We start from the raw sequence: 27,607 nt of genomic DNA on the forward strand, positions 1-27,607 counted from the left end.
CGAATCTGGGAAGGGGAAATTTTTTTACTTCCTTGTTTTGTGACAAAAAAGTCACGCGATTTCCCTCCCCACCCCTAATTTTCATATGCAAATTAGGATTCAGATTCGGTTCGGCCGGGCAGAAGGATTTGGCCGAATCCTGCTGAAAAAGGCCGAATCCCGAACCGAATATGTAAATTATGATTAGGTTCGGCCAGGCACAAGGATTCGGCCGAATCCGAATCCTGCTGAAAAAGGCTGAATCCTCACAATCCCAAACCAAATCCTGGATTCGGTGCATCCCTAGTGGCAGGGCCGCTCCGGCCATGAGGCAAGGTGAGAATCTTGCCTCAGGCGGCACGGAGCAGCCAGTAACCAGGGGCGGCAAAAAGCCGCCTCTGGTAACTTTAAGAGCCGAATTTCCGTTTTTTAAAACGGAAATTCGACTCTTCTAGCGCAGCGAGCGCAATAGCGCTCACTGCACTAGCGATGCGGCCCCTCCTCCACCCACTCCGACGCTGGTAGTTAGAAGAGCGGAGCAGGAGGAGGGGCGGCATGGGGCTGCTGCCTCAGGCGGCAGCAGCCCCCTGAAACGTGCCTGCCTAGTGGTTACTGAAGCAGTCCATACATGTGAGTACTTATGGGTTAATTATGATGTTAGTAATAAACTAATTTAGAGGTAATAAAGTCACTCTCTCCAGATGTGTAAAGGGTTATACACTGAGATCAATCTCTGAGGCTGAAATATGTCTATGAATGCCCAAAGTGGACCTGCTGCCGACTACTTTGATACTTCTCAAGGTGTTAGAGTTCACTTGTCTCCACAGCTGCTGTGGCCTTAAGTGATCTTTAATACTTTAGCACACAAGAATGGAAAAGAAATCCTTTCTATGTTCTCCTTCTATGTGAACATATTCCCAGAGCAACCAGAGTGACCAGTAGAACTGCTCCACCAACCAGGATCATGCTGTTCAGTTTTCCATGGTTTTGTTCTGTTTATTGGGGGAGAAAAAAAGGAGATGATTTTTAATGGACAATGAACCTGAATAGAAGTGCCACAGAATAATTCACATTGTACAGTCCTGAAACACAGCCTCTAATTCTATGCAGCTTTCGGGGGGAATGGAATAACACCCCACTGTCAGTTCTTTTAAGCAGTTGGTGCCAATCCTCCTAGACTAAGAAACAGACCCAACTGATTAAGGACGGGGTGTACAGATGCTTCCTTACATATACTACAAAATGGATTCAAAAATGTTTTTCTTGTCACAAAATTTTTAACTATTTTAACTATTTTTATTAATAGTTTTTACCCATAAAATCATTCTATAATGATTAAATACAGTCTATATTTTACTTATGCAATATATTTGTGGTAAAGAAACAATTCTAAACACATTCTTACACGCAAAATGTATTCTGTGAACACAAAGATGATTTTAAAGTCACAAAATTAACTCTGACAAACAGAAAGAATTACCAATGATATCACATGCCATTTCCCCTCTATTTTGTATTCTGACCAACAACATAAAATCACTCACCAAATGGTACAACCAGGGGATTCTCCAAACTGCTGTGATCCACATGGCAGGAGTAAGTGGCGCCCTCCTCTGGTGTTACCTCCACACTGACTCTGATCTGATAGGTGCCATCAGGGTTTGGCAGGATCTCTGCTGATTCCTCGGAGTAAATCTCATCTCTCCCATTCTTTATCCACTTCACTTCCACATCTCGGGGGTAGAACCCATACACCCAGCAGTGCAGTATTCTTCCTCCAGCTGTTTCAGAACTTAAAACCTTCACCTTAGGGAGAACTGACAGAAAGAGAGGGAGAAATCATTATCTATTAAAGTACAAAAACTCACATGCATTGCAATAAAATTAAGGAAGAAGTCAAGCTTAACTAAAGAAGTAGGTAGAAATGTTGTACATGATGTTTTGTTCTTCTGTACCAGCCCAAGGCAACCACAGCCCTTTAGCAGTAAAGATCTGTGTCTCCAAAGATGCCCCAGTAGCTCCCCATCTTCTTTTCTGCTGATTCACTGCACATGCTCTGTGCTGCTGTCACTTACTGAGCTTAGGGACCCACTCACAATATACAGTACACATAGAATAGAAATGTCACAATATAAGGCTGATTAGTAATTAATACACATAATTACTACATGGCAGCACAGAAACCAGTGCAATTAGCAACAGAATTGAATAATCAGCAAACCTGTAGCATCAGCTTATATTACAGCCAGGGAAGCTCATTTTCTGCTGGATAATTAGTGACGAGCCCTAAGCTTAGCTTCTCAACAGCCAATCAGAGCCCACTGAGCATGTGAGTGTCACAGACACTTTCCAAGATGGTGACCCCCTGTGACAAGTTTGAAGTCCTGGATCATTGCTGCTATTGACAAGCTCAAACTTTAGCCTCGTGCAATAAGTTCACTATATAAAACATGCCATTTTTAGCCACATTCATTTTTTAGGGTTTAGTTTTCCTTTAACATATAGATGTAGGTTAAGACAAGGCTCAGCAGACTGTATTTATAGCTTGTGCTTTCCAAAGTCACAACTTTCTCTCCCTCGGTCAGGCCCTCACTATAGCAGTAGAGCCAAGAGCCAATTATTCACAAACATTTCCTGATGTTCATCTGGGCACCAGTTGTTCTTAAATACAGTTTTTTATTGCTGGAATGCAGAACAGTCTATCATTAATAAATGATGTCAATAGATGATTGATCCTACGATGCTGCACAATCCTACATATAAGTTCATCAAAATTAGTTTCACTGTGATCATTAATATTGGCATCTGTAATAATATTAGTAGTTGCACCCAGTAGTAGTACTCACTCAACAGGTGCCTATCCCCAAGTAACATAGGCTCTTGGCATCTCTCTATCCCTGCTTGTGTTCGATGGTGGGTGAATCCTACATTACAGGTATGGGACCTGCTACCCAGAATACTTGGGACCTGAAGTTTCCTGGATAACGGATCTTTCCGTAAATTTGAATCGTCATACCTTAAAGGGGTTGTTTACCATTACATTTTAGCATGAACTAGAGATTGATATTCTGAGACTATTTGCAATTGTTTATCATCTTTTATTATTTTAAGTTATTTAGCTTTCTGGTTGCTAGGTTCCAAATTACCCTAGCAACCATGCATTGATTTGAATAAGAGACTGGAATATGAATAGGAGAGGCCTGAACAGAAAGATGAGTAATAAAAAGTAGCAATAACAATACATTTGTAGCCTTAATAAAACATTTATTTTTAGATGGGGTGAGTGACCCCCATTTGAAAGCTGGAAACAAAAGTCAGAAGAACAAATCAAATCATTCAAAAACTATAAAAAAAGAAAAAAATGAAGGCCAATTGAACAGATGCTTAGAATTAGCTATTCTATACTAAAAGTTAACTTAAAGGTAAACCACCCCTTTGAGTCTACTAGAAAATCATATAAACATGAAATAAACCCAATAGGCTGTTTTTTCCAATAAGGATTAATTATGTCTTAGTTTGGATCAAGTACAAGTGACTGTTTTTTTATTACAGAGAAAAGGAAAATCATTTTTAAAAATTTGGATTATTTTGATAAAATGGGAGATGGCTCTTCCATAATTTGGAGTTTTCTAGATAACATGTTTCCAGATAACAGATCCCATACTTGTATATACAGATAGTAGCCACGTGGGTTATTATTATTATTATTTGGATAAAATGGAGTCTATGGGAGATGGCCTTTCCATAATTCGGAGCTTTCTAGATAATGGGTTTCCGGATAACGGATCCCATACCTGTACTAACTACAATTTATAGCATGCACAGGCTGTATTGGGAACATCTGGTCTATAACTGGAGAGCAGCAGGTGTAAATCATCACATAATCTTGTTCCACCCAAATTTTGCTGCACAACATGTATTTATGCATTATATACATTTACATCCATTTCCTCGATAGTTGTAGTAAGTCGTTTCAATGCAAGAGAATCAATGAGAATCCTGCCTCCCGGTGCTTTCTTTAGGGGGCCCATTCATTAAGTTCGAGTGAAGGAATAGAAAAAAAAATACTTCGAATTTCAAAGTGTTTTTTTTGGCTACTTCGACCATCGAATGGGCTACTTCGACCTTCGACTACAACTTCGACTACAGTCGAAGTACTGTCTCTTTAAGAAAAAACTTCAACCCCCTAGTTCGCCACCTAAAAGCTATCTTTTTTTGGTCGAAGGATAATCCTTCGATCGATGGATTAACATCCTTCGAATCGTTCGATATTCGATATTCGAAGTCGAAGGATTTTAATTCCCCAGTCGAATATCAAGGATTAATTAACCCTCGATATTCGACCCTTAATACATCTGCCCCTAAGTGTTTAATTGTACTACTTCTAGGTCTAAACACCTAAAAAAAAAATGACATGTCATCTATTGTTGTTTGATTACAATGGAAAACAAAACAGTGAGTGGTAGGGATGATTCTCAGTGGAGAGGTGCTCTTGCATAGGGATGTCGCGGACTGTTCGCCGGCGAACTTGTTCGCGCGAACATCGGCTGTTCGCGTCCGCCGCAAGTTCGCGAACGTCGCGCGACGTTCGCCAATAGGCGTTCGCGTCAAAATCATTCGACCATTCGATCGCTAAAATCGAACGATTTTCGTTCGATTCGAACGAAAATCGTTCGATCGAACGATTAAAATCCTTCGATCGTTCGAATCGAACGATTTTCGGATGTTCGAAGTTCGCGAACTGTTCGCGAACTGTTCGCAATTTTTGCCGGTGTTCGCGAACGGCGTTCGCGAACACATTATCGGCGGTTCGCTACATCCCTACTCTTGCAATTGGTAATAGTTTTGGGTTACCTGCTTTGGGGAACTAACGTGGCAGATGTAAATGTTTTTGAGAAAGTTTATATCACATTTCAATTGAAGGTTGAACAGTGACATTTAAGACATGGAATTAATTTAAAATAATTAAACCTACCCCTTATATAACTGATATGACTATATGAATACCCTCCCCACAGAACAGATCTACCAAAGATCCCTCTAGAGCAGGGATCCCCAACCTTTTGAACCAGTGAGCAACATTCAGAAGTAAAAGGAGTTGGGGAGCAACACAAGCATGAAAACTGTTCCTCGGGTGCCAAATAAGGGCTGTGATTGGCCATTTAGTAGCCCCTATGTGGATTGTCAGCCTACATTAAGGCTTGATTTGGCAGTGCACCTGGTTTTTATACAACCAAAACTTGCTCCCAACCCAGAAATTCAAAAATAAGCTCCTGCTTTGAGGCCACTGGGAGCAACATCCAAGGGGTTGGAGAGCAACATGTTACTCATGAGCTACTGGTTGGGGATCACTGCTCTAGAGGAACAGAACTTTCATTTGAAGCAACGTAGGGGGTTCTTCACAGTCAGGACGGTGAGGTTGTGGAATGCACTGCCGGGTAGTGATGGGCGAATTTGGGCCGTTTCGCTTCGCCGTAAAATTCGCGAAACAGCGAAAAATTCGCGCAACGGCGCCGGCGTCTCGTTTTTGACGCCGGCGCCCGTTTTTGACGCCGGCACCTGTTTTTTAGACGCCAGAAAATTCTCAAGGGGCAGGAAATATCCCATAATACTGTTTTTTTTTACCCATCATTCTTTGCTGACAGGAGAGAGATCTGTAGCTATTGCTGACAGGATGTTTTGGCTTCTGCTTCTATCTGGTGCAACAGCAGCAGTTTCAGCTCAGAGGTGTATTATTGGCAGCGGCATCACAGTCCAAGGATTTGTCGGCCTCTACTCTTTTTTGGTTTCATTGTGATTGGCTGCATTAAACTGTGCATTTCTATGAAGCAAAGAGATTGACTGGTATGATTTCTTGTTCATATGATTCTATTGGCAGAAGGGTTTATATGATGCATAAATGTTTGATTGCTGTTACATTCGTAGTGTTGTTGGATGGTACAATCATCAGTCAATAAAGTTTATGAGTTTTGAAGATGCATTTCTGGCCATAAATGTCACAGTAAAAATTGCCATAATAACCGCCATAAAACAAGACTATTTTATAGCATAAATATTCGCAAAAACGTAATTTGTCGGCAGAAAATTCGCAACTCGCTAAAATTACTGCTAACGTAAGCTGGTTCCTTAACTTAGTTACCGCAAGTGATCGCAAGGACTTCTGAGCGCATCGCTGTTTAGTAAACTTAGTCACTGCGAATATTCTGGTGTAAAAATATTCTCAGCGATAACATGCGGAAACTTAAAGTCCGATTAACCGCACTTTAGTAAACGGACCCCTTAGTTTGTTAGGATAGGTATGGGAATATATAGTTACATATTTGGGTGTATCGACAAGTATATGTGTATATGAGCACTGGGTTCATTTGGTGGGGTTGAACATGAAGAACTTTGAGTTGTTTTAAACCCAATTAAATTTTATATCTATACATGGTTATTCGTCTGGCCCTTTTACTCTATCTACTTTCATGGACCTCTTAGTAGCTTGGTTCAAGCTTTGTAATAAGAAGTATCTGGGGTGTACAGTTCCTGGCTGCATAGAAATAAGTGCATTCTTCATGGGCTCACCTTTCCTCTCCAAATCAGTTAATATATAAGTCAGATACAGGTTCATGTGTTGGATACATTCATTCTCCATGTACATCTTATTCATCTTTGCATGATCATAGCGCTTATTCCACAGCTGAGTTATAACCAGAGCCTCCTGCATTGCTGGTACATACACCACCCGCTCTTTATCGAATGTTATAACCTCTTTGCCATTATACGCAATCTCCTCATATCCATTAATGGTACTGTCCTCATTCAGCTCACAGGCAAACGTCCTCTGGTAGACATGAAATGCTTCATTTCCTGATAAACAAAGAAAACATATTATATAATTTACTAGGTTTGAATACATTTTCTAATGCAGAGATTGTCATACTGTCATTTCTGTTACAATAGGGAAATCCTTATGTCTGTACCCTTTTTATTATCCTACCACTGGATTTCAGAGGGACTTGAGACTAAATTGGTTATACCTGTATGTTGTCTATATAACCAATATATAATGTATAAATGAAAATTTATAATAAATATAAAGTTCATAATATATTTATAATACATATTATATATCCATAATTTGAAACAAATCACGGCATCAGGAAAAAGAGACATGAAGAGGGAAAAGTCCTTTTATAATGTCTCTTATTACTTAGGCTGCATTTGCCACTATTAGTGACGGGTGAATAAATTCGGCAGACACAAATTTGCGACAAATTTCTGCGCTTTGGCACAAGCAAATTTATTTGCCAAAACAGCAGCAACAATTCGCCGCGAAAAATCCGCTGCATGAAGAAAATTTTGGCGTGCATCAGAATTGTCGCTTGCGTCAAAATTTCTGTGCGTCAAAATTAGTTGGACCTCATTGACTTTAATGCATGTCAATTTTGATGCACTTCAAAATTATTTTGACGCTGATTGACTTCAATGCATTTTGCAAATTTTTTCGCCTTTTCGCGAATTTCACGAATTTTGGGCACAGATTCCCCCATCACTATCCACCATAGAAGTAATGACATATTGAACATTTAGGGGGTTATTTATTAAGGTTTGAGTTGTGTTTTCCACGACAATTAGAGTTTTCAAGTTGATTTTTTTGGTCAAAACTCACATTTTGAGCTTAAAAAAAATGAATTTTTCAAGATTTATTACACCCCAACACTGGAAATAGCTAGAATCCAAAAATACACCATCTAAAACCTGTCAAGGCCATGTAGGAGTCAATGGCAGAGGTCCCTCGAACCATTTGAATATGTTAATAGCCTTCATGATGTTCCAGTTATTTTCAGAGGGTTTTGGACAAAAACTCGATCAATTCAAGTGATTTGAGTATTTTTCCACTGAAATAAATTTGAGTTTTAAAGTTTCGCAACTCGAATAATGTATAAATGAAATATTCATGGAATGAATTTAAAGTTCATAATATATTTATAATACATATTATAGAGAGACATTAAGAAGGAAAAGTCCTTTTATAAATTCTCTTATTACTTAGGCTGCATTTGCCGCCATAGAAATAATGACATATTGAACATTTAGGGGGTTATTTATTAAGGTTTGAGTTTATTTATCTAAAATTAGAGTTTTCGAGTTGATTTTTTTGGGTCAAAACTAAAATTTTCAGGTTAAAAAAAACATGCATTTTTCAAGATTCATTATACCCCGACCCTGGAAATAGATAGAATCCAAAAATACACCATCTAAAACCTGCCAAGGACATGTAGGCGTCAATGGCAGAGGTCCCTCGAACCATTTGAAGATGTTAATAGCCTTCATGATGTTCATGTTTTTTTCGGAGGGATTTGCCCGAAAACTTGATCGATTTGAGTATTTTCCCGCTGAAATCAATTTGAGTTTTCAAGTTTCCCAACTCAAACTCAGAAAATTGAGATTTTCCCATTTGAATTTTTCTTAAATAAGAAACCATTGAAGTTGTGAGTTCATTCGGGTTCATTCAAGGAATAAAAAACTCAGATTTTCGACCTTTGATAAATAACCCTCTTAGTCAAAGAACCAACAAACCAACAAGTTACTAGATTGATTGTAATAAGAAACAATTATTGGCACAGGCACACAAACGTTCTGTGCACTTCAGTCTACACCTGCCAGCCGACAACCACACCCATTGTTTAGACTTGTTGATACACAGTCACAGTCTAATACCAAGCAAGATGTGCCATCACACTCTACTCTTCTAAGTGTTTTTCCAACAATATTTGGATACAACTACAATGTAAACCTAAATGACACCACTGGTTTTCCTGGTTTTAATAAAACCTTTGGAAAGATAAAACATGTGTTTGTGGATGTCTGAAACCACTGCAACAATGCAAATCTATTGTAGCACTAGGCTCAGTAATCCAGGATTTGGTGGACCTAAATGGAGATGTGTATAGGTTGAAGCATATGTTGCCCCCATGGCCGTTCCATGAACATTTAATTTCATTGTACTCACCACGTGTCTTGTTCAGAAAGCCCATTAGAAATTTCATCTTGTGCTTCTGAATAACCTCCAATTCCTGAGCATGTTTAGTCTGCATCTCCAGGTGCTCAGTCAGTAAACTCAGCAAAGGGGTCAAAACCTGAGTATGGTGTACATCGCTGTCGTACTTTCCATACTTCACGCCATCTATATACGCAGTGATTGTATATTGTGGCACACCAGGGTTAGGGGCTGATATCAACGTTAAGTGATACTGTAGAGTATGACTGCCTGTGAGATAAGAAATGACAAAGAAGTAAAGCTTAAACATACAGATTCTACTTTTGCAATTGGCAGAAATGTTATGGAAACCGCTAGCTTGTTGGTGTTTGTTATTTGAGCCTTACAGCACCGTCATGGGTCACTAACACTCTGTGATTTAGTTTTTTTTTAGACACACACATGCAACTATTTTGATTTTTTTACTGAATCATAAGTTTCCTATGTACCCTACAAAATTATTTTATGTTGGTGATTTCAGCAATTTGAATGTTGTTTTTACTTATTTTATTGTATCGTCTGTTCAGCTTTGCTGTTGGTTCCTTGATTGCTGCCATAAAACACTAATGACATAGACCGGCTTCTGAGCCAATGATCTCACTGTGCAATGTTTTGGTTTGACTGGTATAGTATTTGATTGATTTTATTGCATTATTCAGGTTTTTTTTTATTCAATTCTGTGTGTAAAAATGTTATGTCTAATATTTTCAGCTTTAAGTTTCTACATGTCACATGGTTTTGTAATCCTATGCATATTGATTAAATTAGGACACATAAAACATATACAGGGTGTGCTGTTTTATGGAGTAGGTAAAGCGCCAGCCATAAAAATTCCTATGCACGCTTTACATTTTGGGATTTCTTTAAGTCACCTTGGTAATATTATGCACATTGATATGATTTAGAAGAGTGTTATTGATTTTTGCACCTAAGATGTAAAATTGAAGCTTTGAGACATTTTTTTAAGAACATTCACAAAAACTTTAGCTCATGTGGTAGTTTGGAGTTGAAAAACATACCTGTATTTAACCCATTTTGAAGTTTAATCCAATTTTGAATGTACATTTTCAAACGTAAATGGTTTTTCCTGAGGTAAACTTACTTTAAGGGGCATTTTTTGCCTTGCAATCAAAAATATGTTTATTTAAAGGGCACCTGTTGGGTAAAAATGTTATCCTCAACCAAAGGTGCAGGTTAATAGAGCCCACACTCTGGTTGGGGATAACAGTTGTTTAAAAAAAAAAAAAGCCCCCCGCCAGCACTAGGCTACTAGGCATACCAGGAGGGAGCTCCCGGTGCGAGCAGCCATGTATGCGCATAATTAGAATCTGCCCTGAATTGCTCGTTATTCATGTGACATCACATGCGCGTTATGCGTATGCGAGTGACATAACATGGCTGCTCACACCAGGAGCTCCCTACCGGTGCGAGTAGCGTATCACTGGTGGGGGGCATTTTTATAAAAAAAAACTACTGTTATCCCCAACCGGAATGCAGACTCTATTAGCCCGCACCTTTGGTTGGGGAACATTTTTACCCAACAGGTGCCCTTTAAGGATATACAATAGCTATGCAGCTATAAAACCTGATGACACATCTCAGATGATAGGGTTGAGGCTAGTGATGGGCGAATTTGCGCCGTTTTGCTTTGCCGAAAAATTTGCGAATTTCGCGCGAAATTCGCGAAATGGCGAAAAATTAGCGAAACGGCGCCGGCGCCCGTTTTTGACGCCGGCGCCCGGTTTTTCGAAAAAAAAATTTGACGCCGGCGAATTTTTTCCGCGAATTTTCGCGAATTTATTCGCTGGCGGCGAATCGCGCGAATTCGCGCCTGCCGAGGCTAGTGATAGGTGAATTTATTCGCCAGCCACGGATTTCGGCATTTCACCGCCTGCAAATGTTTCGCCAAAAATGTGCCGTGGAAAGTTCGATGCAACAAAAAAACAAGTTGCGCGCCAAAATTGTCATGCACATAAAAACTGTCCAGCATCAAAATTATTCAGACGCCCATTGATTTTAATGCATTTGGACAAAATAGTCGCATGTAGAAAAATTGTCACTCGCATCAAAATTGTCACGTGTCTAAATTATCTGATGCCCATTGACGTCAATGTGTTTAGTACATTTTTTGCTAGTTTTGCAAATTTCTTCGGAGTTTCGCAACTTATTTGGCGAAGCGAAAGGGGACAGATTTGCCCATCACTAGTTGAGGCTGATGACAAGACTTCAGTTAATCAAACAAAAAAGTGATCCCTTATCAAATGTATTTATCCTACGGTAGAAGCAGAGGTCTGACCCCAGTCAGCAAGAACTATTAAAATAATGAAAAAGAAAAAAAGTACCCGACTTGCTTCAAACCCGCTCAGCAGTCTCAAATTAAATTCCAACTACCTATTGGATATAATCTATATTGCGTGCAAAATTAAAATACCAATTAATTTAAACTTAATAAAATAAATTTACAAAGTATGATGCAGTTAATTCTATTGTATAGTAGGGTTAATAAGGTAATGATATAGGGGCAAATTCACTAAGATTCGTAGTTGCGCCAGGCGTAACTTCGCCACACTTCGTCACACTTCATCAGATGTAATTTCGCCAGTGCTCCGCAAATTCAGTAAAATCTGAAGTTGCGCACAGGGGTAGCGTAAGGTTGCGAAGTTGCGCTAGCATTGATTCGCTAAGCGAAGTTACGCTAGCGATGGTTAATTTGCATACGGCGCCAAATTCAAATTTCAATGGAGGAATACGTATCTGCACTACAAATGCCTGGGAAACCTTCAAAACAGCAAATAAAATGTTTATTTTGCCCTACACATGTGCCCACTGTATAGTTAAGTTGCCATGATGTAGGGGGGAAGGAGGGGAGCCCCAAAAATGTTTTCAATCCTTTTCAGCCTATCACCCATAATATAGAAAAAACGCCAGCGTTTTTTGGGACTTAGAAAAATTTTAAATTTTTTTGAAGCAATCCCTATCTACTTTATTGCGCTTCGCCTGGTCTGAGGTGGCGAAGGAAGTCTGGCGTAAAAGGAAGCGTTCAGTACACTGCGCGCGTTAGTGAATTTGCGTAGTTACGTCCGTTTCGCAAATTCGCCAGGCGTAAGGGTGCGAAGTAACACTAGTGAATGTACGCCAGCGTTCGTTAGTGAATTTGCCCCATAGACTTAGCTACAATCAATTCAATTTAACACTAATTTATATCCTTTTTAAAAAAAGTGTGTTATAATAGAAGTTACTGATAAACCCCCTCCAGTCAATTTAAATTACAATACTTTTAAAGTGCTTAGATAATTAATAATGACTGGTAATTAACATAAATTCGTTCAAACGTAAAAATTAATTCATAGAGTTTAAAGTGCTTAACAGTGCTTAGCAATAAATTATAAATAAGACAGAGGCCGCAATAAATAGAATAAATACTAAAAAACACACAATGCTCAGTTTCAGAAATTGAGTCAGAAATGGAAAAGAAGAGGAGGTGGAGTTGTCCCAAATCTACTACCGAGTTTTTTTCTATCCCTAGGACACCACGAAGATAAAGAAGGCAGAGTACCCGGGACTGTGGTCTCGATTGTTAATCTAAGTCCTAGACTTGAAAGAGCTATATAAGCATAAAAAACCACAAATCCACAGGCTCTTGTGAGCTTTAGTATCAGAGAAAAAGGTAAGGAACCGAGCACTGGTTGAGGTTTAAATCCTCCCCACCCCTTCTATTCCGTCGAAACCACAATTGACTTCTAGTAATTTTTGAAAGACTTCAGTTAATGACAATGCTGATGATATAGTCCCCAATAATCCTCAAGTCATCCAAATTAATGATCAACCCCTGAGTCAACTTCTTATTTGTCCTGGAAAGCTTCTGCCCACCTTCAGTAGTGGAGCTTCTCTTCAAGTCTGTTCCCAATAGCCCAGGTGCCCTGGTTACCAAAAATATCCTTGTAACATTAGATGCAACCAAACAACCAAAGTTACTTTCCTACCAATTGGATTTTCATAATATCTGCAATGTTGATAGCAGTCAGAAGATGGTTTTATCTCATAAGCTTAGCAGTGGAGGGTTTACTAGTAAGTGTCAATGGAAATTATACAAATGATAGCCTGTAGCAAATAGACTTTTTGTATTATGCTTTTTCTTTTAATAAACTTTTTTTGAAATGCACCACTTTCTTGTTAGTCCAGTATTGTGCCAGTTTGTAAAAAAATGTTTCCATTGACATTTCTAAACCTTTTTCTGGCTGAAGGCTCCAAGGTGTGTGCCCCTGGACACTACACGGTTTTTGAGAATTTCTACCTGTTGGAACTTATTTATCCACTTTTGAAATCTTTTGCTTTAAATGTACAAGTAGGTCACAATGTCTCTGTAACTCGTGAGTAACCACATTAGATTACGTGCTTCCTTTATAACAACATATTTGGGAACGTTTTAGAAGAAGCTGACTCAAACATGTGCAATAACTCAGTTGTGTCACATAAGCTTGTAGTTTCAGAATTGTGTTCTTGTCAATGTCATAGCAGCCATTTCTTATTTCCAGGGACAGGGTTTGTCTTTTTACAGCAATTACAAATTGTTATTTAGAAGTGACCGTCTGCACGTTAGTATTTCAATATTCCTAATACAAGCAAGCAATTCTTAGATACAATTAGTGAAAGCTTGAGGCTGAAACACAATCAAATACGATTTTAAAATGAACAATTCCATTGGCTGCATAATGATCACATTCATTTTAAGAGGAAGCCACTTAGAAATAGATTTAGACTTTAAATACTGGGAGAAAGGAACCTTCAACACTTTACAATCCTATCTGCGTCTTATTGTGGGTATGAAAGTGTTAACTGCAAGAATATTTTACCAGTAAACCAGTATGTTTTTCTTCTTTCAACAGCACTGCCCACTTTAATTAAATTGCACATTATTTTTTTTAAGAAAACACCCAGTCTATTTCCAGCTAATAAATGAATGAGCTTAATATTCAGTAGCACGTCACTAGTCAGCTTCATAAGAGAGAGGGAGAGAGAGAGAGAGAGAGAGAGGAAGAAAAAGAGAGAGAGAGAGAGAGAGAAAGAGAGAGAGAGAGAGAGAGAGAGGGAGAGAGAGAGAAAGAGAGAGATAGAGAGAAAGAGAGAGAGATAGAGAGAGAGAGAGAGAGAGAGAGAGAGAGAGAGAGAGAGAGAGAGAGAGAGAGAGAGAGAGAATAAAAAAGTAAAGACATTACTCAGGATATTGCTACTCACCACAACATACTGCAAAAACCCCAAGGCTTAGTGCCAAGAAAACAATATATGGCATTGATTCCTTAACTGTTATACAAAATAGTAGAACTTCCATTTGGTGTTACAAAAGTCAAGTTCTGCATGCGTTCATTTCATTTCCCTTTACTTGTTAGCTAAATGAAACAGGAACAGGAATCAGAATACATGTAGAAGAGAACTATAACTCACACATACAAATGTTGCCTTGCATAATTTCCGTTTGGAGATTGGAGGGGGGGGGGGGTGGATCACCCAGCTATAATTTAACCTAATTTCTTATCACTTTTATTTGAAAATAATTGACCATTTACCTTATTTATTTTTAGAGAATTTTTATGAATTTATATTGATGTATTTTTGGTTCTTGGCCGGGTTTTAATGAATTGACCTAATTTAAGGATTAATAAAATGAATGCATTTCATATCAGCTTGGTTTTTAATTATACCTTTTTAATTATTTAATTCATTTATTGTTATCCTAAAAAGGACCTTGGGGATTAAAGGTGTAATAAGGACTAGCTGGAGAAAACACTTTCCTTTTAATGCCACATTACTGTATGTGTTTCTTGTATCTATGTATGTTACCTTCAGTGTCATATTTAACCTTAAAAACCCATTTACCTTGAAGCAACTAAGTTTGGAGCTGGTTGAGAGGTGCCATTTCTTCATTGGCTGATTCTTATTTATAGGCAAACTTTGTGTTTCCTCCATGATACTGGCTCAGGCTGCAGTGCTGTAAACCGCATAGTACAAGCGTTTCACCGGGATGCCCTTATTGCTTTACGCAGACTTTCTCACTGAAGTTGTAGAGGTTTTACTTTCTCTCTTCTTTAGTTGCTGAATCATTTATATTGATTTCAGATTTAGTGTTCTGTAGTACTGTTGGGTTTCTTTATATTTAAAATATTTGATTTGAGTTTTCACGATAAACCATAAAGACAATATGACAACAAGTAGAATGCAGAAAAAGAAAATGTGCTGCAATTAGTATAATGACATATCTTGGGACATACCATTTATATTAAAAATTGAAGAGAGACTATTTTCAACTAGATGCAACAAAGCAAAACCTGGAAAAAATGTAATTTTTATTTTCAGACTTATGTTCAGAAAACTGGTGACTTCCCTCCAAAACATACTAGTCTTTGGACAAGTCCATAGATAGTGGAAAGGGACACATTGGTTTCATCACATTTGGGACAATAAGATACAGGACCAGAAGAGGCACTTTTAGAAAACAAAATTCCATAGCCTCAGTGAACTAAATTAAAATGTTGTATCCTCCAACTCTCTGCTAAAATCAATTTATTGAAATCATGAACAGAGTTCATTAAATCAGAAGGGGACACTTGATATTGTAGGAACTCAGTCCATTTATTGGAAATTTTTAGTAGTGGGTGTGGATCTGACCCGTAATTGTTCCAAAATTTTCTAGATAAAGAGTTAATAGAAATCGAAGAAGCGATCTCCAAATGCTCTTGCAAAACTTCAGTTAATCTGTGGTCAGACAAAACAAAATTTCTAGATAATATCTATCAGATTCAGGAAGCCCGTGCTCTTTTTTGAGTTTTGACCAAGATAACAGAGTCCCATCGAGTGGATCTAATAAATCTTTTACTAAGACTAGTGATTTTCTTTTACAAGAAAATAAAAAGGACTCAGACTTTTGAAAATCTGAGGGTTTGAGTAAGAGCTTAGCCGGCATAAAAGGAGTTTGTGTATAACTATGGTTATCTCGAGAGAATAAATGTTTCCACACAAAAATAGAGTCTCGGAAAAGAGTATACTTCTTAAAATCAAGAGGAATACTACTCCATTTACTATGTAGAACAGATACAATATCAAAGTAAGGTTCTTGGAAAACTTCAATCTCAGAATTTGTAAATGTATTACCTTGAGAGATCCACTCAATGAGATATCTGGTAAGGGCAGATAGATTGAAGGCTCTAAAATTGGGGAGATTTAAGCCTCCAAGTTTAACTGGAGCTCTTAACTTATGGAGAGCAATCTTTGCTTTTTTCCCGTTATAAACTTGATAAGAGCAGAATCAAGTTTCTTGACATCAGAATGTTTTATAAGCAAGGGGAGATTAATTAATGGATATATCAGTTTGGGAAATATCAAAGACTTAAAAAATATCACTCGTCCCTTAAGATTGAGGGGAGCATTGGTCCACTTTTCACACATAGAGCAAACCTTCTGACAAGCTGGAGTGATATTTAATGAATATAAATTATTAAAGTCTGAAGGGATTATTAATTGTAAATATTTTATCTGATTTTTGGGGTATTTCAGTTGAATTTTTTTAAGTAGAGAGTTTGATAAAGAACCATAGATATTCATCACTTCAGTTTTATCCTTTATCTTTATAGCCAGAAAAAGACTGGAAATCCTGAAGCAAGTCAAAAACAATCTTGAGTGAAGACTCAGGGTTTCTTAATATCAGCAACAAATCATCTGCAAAGGCTAAAACCTTGAGTTGCCTATTAATAATTGTAATTCCTTTAATCAATTTGGACAGATGAATAAAAGGTTCTAGTGCAATATTAAATAAAAGGGGCGATAAGGGGCAGCCTTGTCTCGTACCTTTAAATATTTCAAAGGTTGATGATTTGGCTCCCCCCAAGATTATTTGTGTTTTAGGACATTTATAGAGGTATTTGATATATTGGTAAAATGGACCCGTGATACCAAATTTTTGAAGGCACATAAATAGATTTTTCCATGTTAAATTATCGAATGCCTTCTCGGTATCGATATTCAGAATAGAACTAGGAATTTCATGTTTTTTGGCAAAAAATAAAATATGGATCAAAGCCCTTATATTTTTAATTCCTGATCTATTTTTAATAAAACCATTTTGGGTTTCTGAAATTATAAAGGGAAGAATTAAAGAGGGCCTATCAGCAAGGGCCTTGGAAAGTAATTTGATATCTTGGTTTAATAAAGAAATTGGTCTATAGGAGGAGGGAAGTGATAAGTCTTTGTCCTTTTTCGAGAGTTCACTTGAGGGTAAACTTTTACCAAAAAATTAAATATCATTGAATAAATTAGTTAGGAATGTTGGGTTTCTTTATTAAAGTGGACAGTTGAAGTCACGTCATGAAATTTAGGCATACAGATGTTTATTCAATAATCACACTCTTATTCCTCTAATTTCTTCTTGCAGACTTTCTTTGTTTGAACTTTCTGTTCGACTTTTACCTTTTACCTGTTTTCCCATTTTTTTCTTCTTGTTGCCATTTTATCCCCTTTTTCTGCCATCATGTTTTTTTTTCTTTATCCACTACATTTTCCATTCTGTTTCCCACTTCCTTAGCCATCCAGTTGGACCATCATTATCTAATGGAATGTTGACCAAGTCTATAAGAACATGAATAAAGGACCGGAACGGCAGATGATAGATGGCAGAAGGTTTTAGGAATAATGATGGTCAAAAACAAAATATGGAAAACAGGAAAATAAATAGTCAAAAATCCCACTCCTGAATTGAAGCTGACTGCAGGACACAGAGGAATTTCAAATAAAGGAATTTGGTGAGACCATCTTAAGCTTCACCCATGAGTCTGCCTGTGCTTTGAATGAACCTGCAGTGGTATGTGGTTATTAAATGGTGCCTTCTTGTTATCCTGGCAGAAACAAAGTTTCCCTTGTGGTTTAATGTTCATTGGCACTCCTACCGAGCAAGGTCAGACTGGGCCAGCAGAACACTGGGAAAACCCCATCCCTTATGGGATCCACTGGCCCAGACCCGCTCCACACAGCCAGCAGCCTTCTTCTCTTCTGTGCTCCTGACTTCCACCCTCCACCTGATTACAAAAGTGTGACATGCATAGGTACACATTTGCGGGGTGGGCAACAGAGGGGGATTTGGGGCTGGGGAGGGGGGTCGTGGGGGTGGCAGGGGCCCTGATGTGGCAGCCCCACTGGACCCACACACCCCCAGTGGACCCACACACCCCCAGTCTGATGCTGTACTCCAGAGTAAATGACAAACTTCCTTTATTGCAATACTTTATTGGTTACCCATAAGAAAAATATGTCTAAAAGGTCAAAGCTGTTCAGCCAACCATCCCTGTTTCTGATATTCGAAGAGATTTTGCCTCTGCCTGCACCAGAAATCCCATGGGTACAATATATGTGTAAATGGGGGCTCCAGCTCTTGCACCCAAAATAAACAAGTCCATCTATCTGCCAAAGAGTCTGCCTACAACATTTGGTCTCCATTATCACTAATAGTTGAGTATTTTTATACAGATGGACTACTTAATTTTTACAGGAGAAGATCCAAAACTCTGCTCATGAGTCCAGTAATAAAGGATCTGTATGCATATTTCCCAGAAGATTTTAACAAAGGTATCTGCCTTAGGTTTCTCAGGGTAACCCCCAGTTCATGCAAATTCTCCAACCACACACCTGTTATACATAGTAGCTGTGACTTCAAGAGGGAATGTAGCACTTACCTCCATACGTAATATAGGGTCCTAAGTTTGCACAGTAGCAGTAACCTATACCAACCAATAAGATGTTTGCTTCAAAACAGATGACCAGTTAATTCTATGTACCTGCTGATTGGTTACTATGCTTCAATGAAAAATTTTTCAAGTGATAGGTGCCCTTTAAATCTTAGGCAACATGTTTATAACCAGTATAATATAATAACCTTTCCTTGGCTGTTTTCAAATTCTAAAAGCAAATACTGCTTGTTTTTTCCACCATGAAATAAATTCCCCTGAACAAGACAAAGTATGGCAATGTCAAAGGAATAGATCAGTGGAAAAAGATGATATTTTTAAGATCTGTCATAGCAACCTTTAATAATCACTTCATTTGCACTCACTGCTAAACAATTTTTTGAGCATTTTGTGCTATTTTTTTTCAATTTCTGAGGCATTTCCTGGGGGGGGGATCTTGCCGTTAACCTAGAAAAACTATACATTGTTCTTTTTTCTATTATATAGATATAATATTATATGATATTAAGGGTCCTTACAATGCCCCTCGCTGTGTGTACAAAATGCAAAAAAATTGCACAAATATATATACTTTTACAAAAATTTCTGATTTATAAAGGTCAAAAACTCCCTGCACCACACTTCCAAATTCAGGGTCAAGCCGCACTCGCATCCACGCGATACCAAGACTTCTTAATGCCTCAACCTCCCTTTGTGGGGCGGTAACACCAAAAACACCTCCCTGTTTTTGCTGCGACCACCCAACAAATTCCTGGTGGAATCCCTGGCATCTAGCAGTAGGACTTGGCGATGACATCACAAAGCCGTATCAGTTCAATGACATCAACGCTGAGGGCTGATCTTTACACGGTGTATAATAAAACGGTACGATAATAGAACAGTCAAAGATCGATACAAAGAAATATACAGTAAATAAATTCAAAATAATATTTATAATCATGATTAAAGGATCTCCATTTAGGTAGAGGAAGGAGGTCCCTGCCCTATAGAGCTTACGGTTTAAGTAGGTAGGAAGCTTACAGACTCAGATAGGAGACTTTTAAGTGCTGAAATTGTCTTATAGGTATCTCAGTGCCAAGATTGAATTAGTGTTCCAAAGGGGAGTTTAGTTCTGAATAGATGATATCAAGAAAGAGTTTCCATCAAGGGCTGGGATCTGGCAGTGCCAGGCCAAGAGATAATGACCACCTGATGGCAAACTGCACCCAATACCCTATTGTCTGCTCATTTGCCGCTCCTCACTGCCAGCCCCTACTGTGTTGTTTGCCATCATTTGGCACCAGTCGATTGCTAATAGTTTTGGCAGCTTAAGCCAAAAACTTCTAGTTCCACAACTCAACATATGGTATAAAAAGTCACCCTTGTTGTAACACAATTCCCTGCCAACTCAGCGGCCCTGCCAAATGTTGTTTAGCCCTATTTTGGGGATATCAAATCTAAATATATCCCTCCGTGCGTCTTCTCATTCTAAACAGGGTTGGTTTGGCATGTGAAACAAATTCCCGTTTTGGCTTGATCTTATTCCATTTCATCAGCCGGCTCACAAAGTCAGAAAAGGAACTATTCACGAAAGTAATGTTAGATTCCACCTAAATACAATGCGTTTCCATATCTTGTTTCAATCTCTCTCTTCTGTATTCACAGGTTGTATGTCTAAAAGGAAAAAAAGAATGTGTTGTGAAATACATGGTCACTGCATTATTTTACTCTCTAATTTCTCACTTGCTAAAAAGCTACCCAACCCCTTCTTGAAGGCATCTAAAGTTATGATGGAGCCCATAAGAAGTCATGACTGGAAGGCAGGGGGGGAGAAGAAGAGGAGGTAGGAAGGGGAAGTGGGAACCAAATTTTAGCAGGGGGAGGGGGTGGATATAAAATAGAAGTGCGGGAGTTGCCACTTCCTTTTCCTACCTTTTCGCTGGACTACACAGACTGGAACAGGCCCACCCTTCCCACCCTATTTTCTTTCAGGAATCTGTGGAGTTCGAAAGGGGTAAGTGTCAGGTACTTGGTGGGGGGAGTGATTTTGGGTGCTGGGGTGTCAGATCCATTTTTGTTAGTTGTCGCAGCAATGGCGGTGGTCCTGGGAAAGCAGGGAGTTAAAAAGAAAAAATGTGAGTGGTTTTCGGAAAAAGGAGGAACAATATATAAATAGCCAACTCGGGCATGGGGTCCCATGGTGGCAAAATTTTGAGCATACCATTGAGTCGGCGTATTGCGGCTGATGGGTAAACAAAAAAGCACATGAAGGGTGCAGCAGTACAGAGATGCAATGCACATAATGATAATCCCAGGACCATCTGCCCAAGCTAATTAGAACAGGGAAGAAATAAGCAGGTTAACAAGCACTGTTATGGAATGTGATGTCTAAGAAAAATGTCAATTGTTTTGTAAACAGTTAATTTTGATTGCAGTTTATTGGTGTTCAAAATGTTTGAGCTTGGGACAATTATTAAAGAAGCTGCGGCCAGCATTATCCAACAACAATGCGTGTCGTCTCTTTTTTGGTGAGTTTTTTCTGGGGGAGTTGCGCAGCAAAAGAGTGGTTCGGTAAGTATAGGGTCAACGGTAATTACCTCCCATACAGGCTCTTACAGTCATGTATCTGCCAGTACAACCACTTCAGTTAAGAGAATTCTACGACTTCCCAGCTCTCGCTGTGATAATTACAACAAATAGGAAAGAAAGGTAAAAATCACTGGGGGTGGGGCATTAATAAATTTCCATTCAGTTTTCTTAATTTTTATATTTCTTTAGGGTTTCCTGGCTCCTCTTCTCTTGTCACTGACAAGTAGAAGCACCTTCCCCTGAGGAACCCAAATGATTTGTAAAGGAAGAAAGTGAGAAGCAGAGAAAGCTTTTTGTTTCTAGTTATCTTTATTCAATGACTGATTAAAACTATTACACCATGGAATATGCTGCCATCCCATTATTTCCATTTAGATGTTAGCAACATCCTCACCAGCCATTTTTCTTTATATTTCAGGTTCCTTTCCTCATCCCATCTCTTCCTCTTTGAGTCATTATCTTATGTCTACCCCCACGTGGCTACTATCTGTATATACAAGTATGGGATCTGTTATCTGGAAACCCTTTATCCAGAGAACTCCGAATTATGGAAGGGCCATCTCTCATTTTATCGAAATAATCCAAATTTTAAAAAATAATTTCCTTCTTCTCTGTAAAACGGTACCTAGTAATTGATCTCAACTAATATATATTTAATCCATATTGGAAGCAAAACCAGCCTATTGGGTTTATTTAATGTTTACATGATTTTCTAGTAGACTTAAGGTATGAAGATCCAAATTGTGGAAAGATCCATTATCCAGAAAACCCAAGGTCCCAAGCATTTTGGATAATATGTCCCATACCTGTATTCCCTGAAAATTCTTTGTTTTGTATTAACCTGAACTCCTATTTCCATCTTTATTTTATTTCCTTACCTTATCTTTGCGTTTCTTCTGTTCCATGGCCAACTAAATTCTCTGAAGATATTACATATTGTGTTAGGTTATAGGAATAAGCTAGATAATGATTATACATTTTGACATTATCCAGTGCAAATCAAGATATACATTTCATGAGAATTTACCTGATTTCTTTCTGCAAATAAATATTCCCAGAAAAACTGCAAAAAAGATATCGGTCACACTGAGAGCTGTTAGAATGTAGAGGAGTATTGCTGGCTTCTGTATCAGGGAATTGAAGAAAAAATCTGAACTGTATGAGTCTGGAGCGGCCAAAACCCTTTTCTACTTTGTATATTCCCAGCAGCAGCCTAATTGGTGGGTTGGGCTCAGCCAATCAGGGCTACTCTGAGCACTGAGGCACCATCCCTAGTTCTGATTTCCTTGCTCTTTTCTTATCTTGTCCTGCCTTTGTCTAGTTTGTGTCCTGTTCCCTGCTCCTGATTCTGCCCTTTCTGTCCTGCTCCAGTCTTCCTGCTTTGCCTCCTGCTCTGATCCTGCTATTTCCCTGTCCTTGCCTTGTTCAGCTCCTGTCTACTTTTGTCAGTCCAGCTCCTGAAACTTCACTGCACTGTCCGACTCTGGTCTTCCAACTGCTCCATCCCATGAAGTAGTTTATGGCCACTCCAGTTCTATTCCTGACTCTTCACCCTCATCACCCTGATCCTGTCCTTTTCTCTCTGTGTCCCATGTGCACAAAAGCTCCTGCCTGAAAGACTCACCTTCCCACCTCTGCCTCCTCAGTGCCCCCTACCTATCCCTGACACTCCTGCAGTGGAGAAATATCTAGGTTTGTGCAGCTTTATGTTATCTCTCACAAGAAGCCATGATGAGTCATAGAGATAAACAATTACTGTATGTTAGTAATTTAGTAATTGACAATTATTAAACAATGTATGTAAACTCTGTCTACATGTTATGAGCAAATGAAGTTGGTCATTGTTTTCCTAATACAAAGACTTTAGTATTCAGCTACAGACTGTTGGCTACTGGCTACACTGTCATCTTATGAGATCATAATACTACTATGTAGATATGGGAGTAAATACAGTATTTTTTAGCCAGAATAATGGAAGATTAGACAAGAAAAGCTGAGAAAGTGTCACCTTCATTGAAGCTAAGATAAAGCAAGTTAAAGGACAATTACATTCCTCTTTATTTATATTTTTACACACATACAGAAATAAAAAAAAATAATGGTAAAGGAGCTTTTATACTATAGATAGATCTGATACCTTTTACACTGAGCAGCACCTGCATCTCATAATATAAGTTGAACCATATGAGGTCAGACCACTTCCTCTGCAGATCTAAACAACCCTAATGTAGATGTACCATCATCTACCCCTTAACTTTTTATGGACCGTTGTCATGGACTATTATCTCTTTAACTCTCATTGTAATAACAGCCACAAGTATCCAGTAATTATCATTAAGCCATTCCTACAAATTATATTTGAACCGAGCCTCACCCTGAGTTTATATAATTCCCTGCCTTTATGCAAAATACATTTTTATTGTTTGCCAGAAAGGAAACAGAATTAGTTAAATGTGTACCAGGAAATGAGTCCCCAATGCAATCACATAATAAGTCAACTTTATAAGCAGTAAATGTAAAATACTTAATTTCAAACAACAGCCAAGATAAAACTAGGTAGCTCTGCATACAGAGGCAGTTGCAATGCATAGAAACAAACATCCTATTGGTTGCTATGGATTACAGCTCCTGGGCAAACTTAGTGCAATTTATTAAATGGGGTTAGTGTCTTAAGCAACTAAAAATGTCTTCCCCTTCAAACAACACAGGTAATGTTAATTGCAATATATTGAAGCTGGCCAACTACGTCAAAATCAAGGAGTTTTAACCTTGAAAGCAAGTAGGTTGCAGTTGAAATGTAGTCCCTGTGTAGATCTTATAATGAAGCAATAGAATTCTTAATAAATCAGATGAAAGTTGAGTGTAGGACTGGCCAGACCAGGGATGATAGGGGTATGGACAAATAATCTTTGTCTTGTTTAAAGGGTAAGGCATTTTTAGTAGCTTAAGGCACAAAATGTCTCAGTTTTCTTGAAATTTGATATGGGTTGAGTGCAGAGGACCTCTTGTATTTGTCTACTTGCAACTCATAGCAGTTAATTCGAAAGAATTGGACCTCTCAGCAGCAGCTTTTAGGAGAGGCCATTGCATTGTGTTTATTGCACCTTCACCCCTAGTCATAAGTTGGCCCAGCAATATTCAATAAAGTGATACGTGGAAACCCCTAGCGCAATACTCAGATCGGGATGATTCTGAACTGTGCCTCTGTGTTTCAACGTTAAAGGAGAAGCAAACCCTTTTGCAAATAACCCTGTACCCTCCACCCCACATAGACCCCCTTCCCCCCCCCAGGCTAACTATCCCCCTCCCCCCAGAGAAATCCCCCATACTCCATACCCCTCGGCGCAGATTCTTGCAGCAGTGTTCTACGCTTCCATCTTCTGCGTCCTCTGTAAGCTGACTGAGAGATCGGCAATTTCCTTGTAATTCGGCGCATGCGCAGTTGTCGCAAACCGGCAAACTGCTCCAACTGCTCATGCGCAGAAATACCGATCTCCCAGTCAGCTTACAGAAGACGCGGAAGATGGATGCGTGGAACTCCGCTGGAAGAATCTGCGCCTTGGGTTAAATAAAAAAAGGGGTTCCTTCTCCTTTAAGGGAGGAAAACACTTTTTCTGCTTCAAAAAATCATATATTTCTGATGGTTATCGGACCAGTCCCTGAATCAACTTGTTTTCAATAAACCTATATTTTCCCTTTTTCTAAAAAGCCAACTAACCCCTTCTTAAAGCTATCTAATGTATCAGCCTGTACCACTGATTCAGGGAGACAATTCCACATCTTCACAGCTCTCACTGTAACAAACTCTCACTTGATCGTTGGAGCACAAAATGGCACAGCATAGTCTATTCATTGAAGTCATAGTCTAGATGGGACCAGCTCTCTGTTAAGGGGAACAATAATCCTCCCCCAGTGTTTTTGCCACTCACCACCACTCCAATGCTAATTGCCCGTGTCAGTTGACTGGTGGAACTTCCATTTTTAGTGAATGGTAATTGACTCATTGAGATGTTTTGAGAGGCACCAACAAGTGTCAGTGATAAAAAAAAAAAACACTTTTAGACACACTTTTAGGAACTGGCAGGAATAGGCGCATTCTTAGAAAATCCAACTGTTGTAACACTATACCCTGCCATCTCAGCTGCATTGTCTACTCCTATTTTGGGGATATCAAAACCAAATGTATCCCTCCATTTAGTGATGTGCGGGTCAGGGTTTTCCGACCCTAACCCGCCCTGCTCCTGCCCACGCTTCCAAGGTCCTTTTATAGACCTACTAATGATGTCACAAAAGGGGCGGGGCGAGCAGGCGCGAGACTATAAAACCGAACCCGGAAGCCGGCATTTGAGGAGCAGTGCGAGGTCGACCAGAACCCGCCCGACCCACGGGTCCCGCGGGTATTGGGTCGGCCCGCACATCACTACTCCATCTGTCCTCTCATTCTGAACAGGGTTTTGTCAAATATTTCAAAAAAATTAATTTTTTTCCTACTTAGTCAAATGCAGATGGAAAAGGACTATTTGTAAAGGTAATGCAAATGTAAAGTGTTTTTTAGTAGCTTGTTTCAGTCTCTCTCTCTCTCTTCAGTGGTCACGGGTTGATGGTCTAAAAGAAAAAAAACTTGTTTTGTGACATACAAGATCAGCATTCTACTGTATTACTTAACTTTCAAATTCCCCCCATAAAGAAGTTCCCCTCCCATTCTTGAAGCTATCTATTGTATCTGCCAGTATTACTCCTTCAGGAAGAGGATTCTACAGCTTTACAGATCTCACTGGATCAACTTAAAAGAGAAGGAAAAGTGCAACGTTGCTAGGAACATGCAGAATATATATTGTGTATATACTATATCTGCTTAGGAAAGATTTGAGAAAGGTTTCTAACTTTTTTCCTAAGCAGAAGAACATCAGAGCAGCCTCTTTCTCTCTCCTGACAACTTCCTTGACTACTTGGTGGTCAGACTGGTGGGAAACTGACCAGCAGGTGGAGCTGTTGTAACAAAATTCGTTTATATTAACAGTACCTGTATCCCTTAATATCTTGGAATTAAAAAAATAAATAATTAATGCAAATTACTAAAAAAAAAAAAGTTCTTAGAATAGTACTCTCATCAATTTTACATTCACTTCATTTAAAGGTTTACTTGTCCTTTAACTTGAGCCTCTACTGGTTTCTGGCCAATTCATTTCTCTGAAGATATTACATATTGTGTTGGGTAATACGAATAAGACAGACAATGTGAGAATAACAATATGCAAATACATTCTGTTATTGTCCAATGAAAACCAGTATTTACATTTTAGGAGAAAATTACCTGATCTCTTTCTGTATCTAAATATTCCCAGGAAAACAAATAAAACAACAGTCACACTGACAGCGATTAGAATGTAGAGGAGCTTTCCATCGTTGTTGGTTTCTGTTTTGGGAAATAGAGAAAGAGATCTCAGATTTAAAATACGCGGATATAAATGTTTGTAAAAACTATTTTTTACTTTTTAAATATCTTGGTAAATTGAATAAACAAATAGGAACCATTTCTTCAACATTTTGGAAAACTGAATAAGAATATAACAAAATGAAGGGCATGTTATGAAAATGCATATATAATTATTTTTCTTTTAAATGTAAAAATGAATGTAAGGAGTCTCTTCGCGACTAAACAATTTCTTTTCTTTTTTTACTTTTCAGGGTTATTTACTAAATCTTAAACTTATCTGGTTGGGCTTTTTGGGGAAGAAACTTGAATTTTTCATGGAAATTTTTTTTCCGAGATCTGTTATACAGGTATGGGACCTGTAACCCAGAATGTTCAGGACCTGGGGTTTTTCGGATAGTGGAGCTTTCTGTAATTTGGATCTTCACACCTTAAGTCTACTATAAAATCATGTAAACATTAAATAAACCCAATAGGCTGGTTTTGCTTCCAATAAGGATTAATTATATCTTACTTGGGATCAAGTACAAGCTACTGTTTTATTATTACAGAGAAAAGGAAATCATTTTTAAAATCTGAATTATTTGATTATAATGGAGTCTATGGGAGAGGGCCTCTGTAATTCGAAGCTTTCTGGATTTCGGGTTTCCGGATAATGGATCCCATACCTGTATCCTGATGCTGCAAATAGCCTGAATCCAAAAAGACCTGTCATGGTCATGTATAAGTCAATGGGTGAAGCACCTACTGTATCTCAATTTGAAGTTATTGTGGTTTGTGCTGGGTTTAGCCTGAAAATCCAACTTTGCCAGGGTTTTTGGGCAAAAACTCTAAAAAACAATTTGGTAAAAAAAAACGGAAAAACTAGAGCAA

The 27,607-nt window shown here is 38.5% G+C and overlaps 2 protein-coding genes and 1 long non-coding RNA gene across 5 annotated transcripts in view; all 3 read right to left on the reverse strand.

Annotated features, from left to right (window-relative positions):
* Window positions 1-562: 562 nt before the first annotated feature.
* LOC108699400 (major histocompatibility complex class I-related gene protein) lies at window positions 563-14,361 on the reverse strand. Its single transcript, XM_018231455.2, has 5 exons — window positions 14,240-14,361; window positions 8,978-9,235; window positions 6,547-6,831; window positions 1,524-1,796; window positions 563-971 (listed from the first exon to the last, which is right to left on the reverse strand). The coding sequence occupies exons 1-5, from the start codon at window positions 14,331-14,333 to the stop codon at window positions 868-870; spliced, it is 1,014 nt and encodes a 337-aa protein (XP_018086944.1). The 5' UTR covers window positions 14,334-14,361; the 3' UTR covers window positions 563-867.
* Window positions 14,362-19,645: 5,284 nt separating this feature from the next.
* On the reverse strand, window positions 19,646-21,020 carry LOC121397206. The gene is made up of 2 exons (XR_005963583.1): window positions 20,644-21,020; window positions 19,646-20,385 (listed from the first exon to the last, which is right to left on the reverse strand). It is a non-coding gene; the product is annotated as an uncharacterized LOC121397206 (long non-coding RNA).
* Window positions 21,021-25,666: 4,646 nt separating this feature from the next.
* The window catches only part of LOC108699401, a 57,829-nt gene continuing 55,888 nt past the window's right edge, over window positions 25,667-27,607 (reverse strand). Inside the window, exons 11-12 of one of the 3 annotated variants that reach the window (XM_018231457.2) lie at window positions 26,615-26,716; window positions 25,667-25,905 (exon numbers count right to left, since the gene is read on the reverse strand). In XM_018231457.2, the coding sequence (XP_018086946.2) occupies window positions 25,865-25,905; window positions 26,615-26,716 (143 nt within the window). In that variant the 3' untranslated portion in view covers window positions 25,667-25,864. Of the gene's footprint in view, window positions 25,906-26,412; window positions 26,717-27,607 lie in introns of those variants that run through there. The other 2 variants (XM_041573551.1, XM_041573552.1) reach the window with 2 other exon arrangements.

The sequence above is a fragment of the Xenopus laevis genome, chromosome 8L, assembly GCF_017654675.1.
Source record: "Xenopus laevis strain J_2021 chromosome 8L, Xenopus_laevis_v10.1, whole genome shotgun sequence".
NCBI lineage: Eukaryota > Metazoa > Chordata > Amphibia > Anura > Pipidae > Xenopus > Xenopus laevis.

Bases quoted from the DNA above. Each gene is read 5' to 3' on its own strand.
- LOC108699400 (XM_018231455.2), bottom strand. From the start codon at position 14,333: ATGGAAGTTCTACTATTTTGTATAACAGTTAAGGAATCAATGCCATAT. The intron at 1,797-6,546 runs GTGAGCCCATGA...TCTTTCTGTCAG, and splicing joins AACTGATTTGGAGAGGAAAG to TTCTCCCTAAGGTGAAGGTT. The intron at 972-1,523 runs GTGAGTGATTTT...CCCAATAAACAG, and splicing joins TCCCCTGGTTGTACCATTTG to AACAAAACCATGGAAAACTG.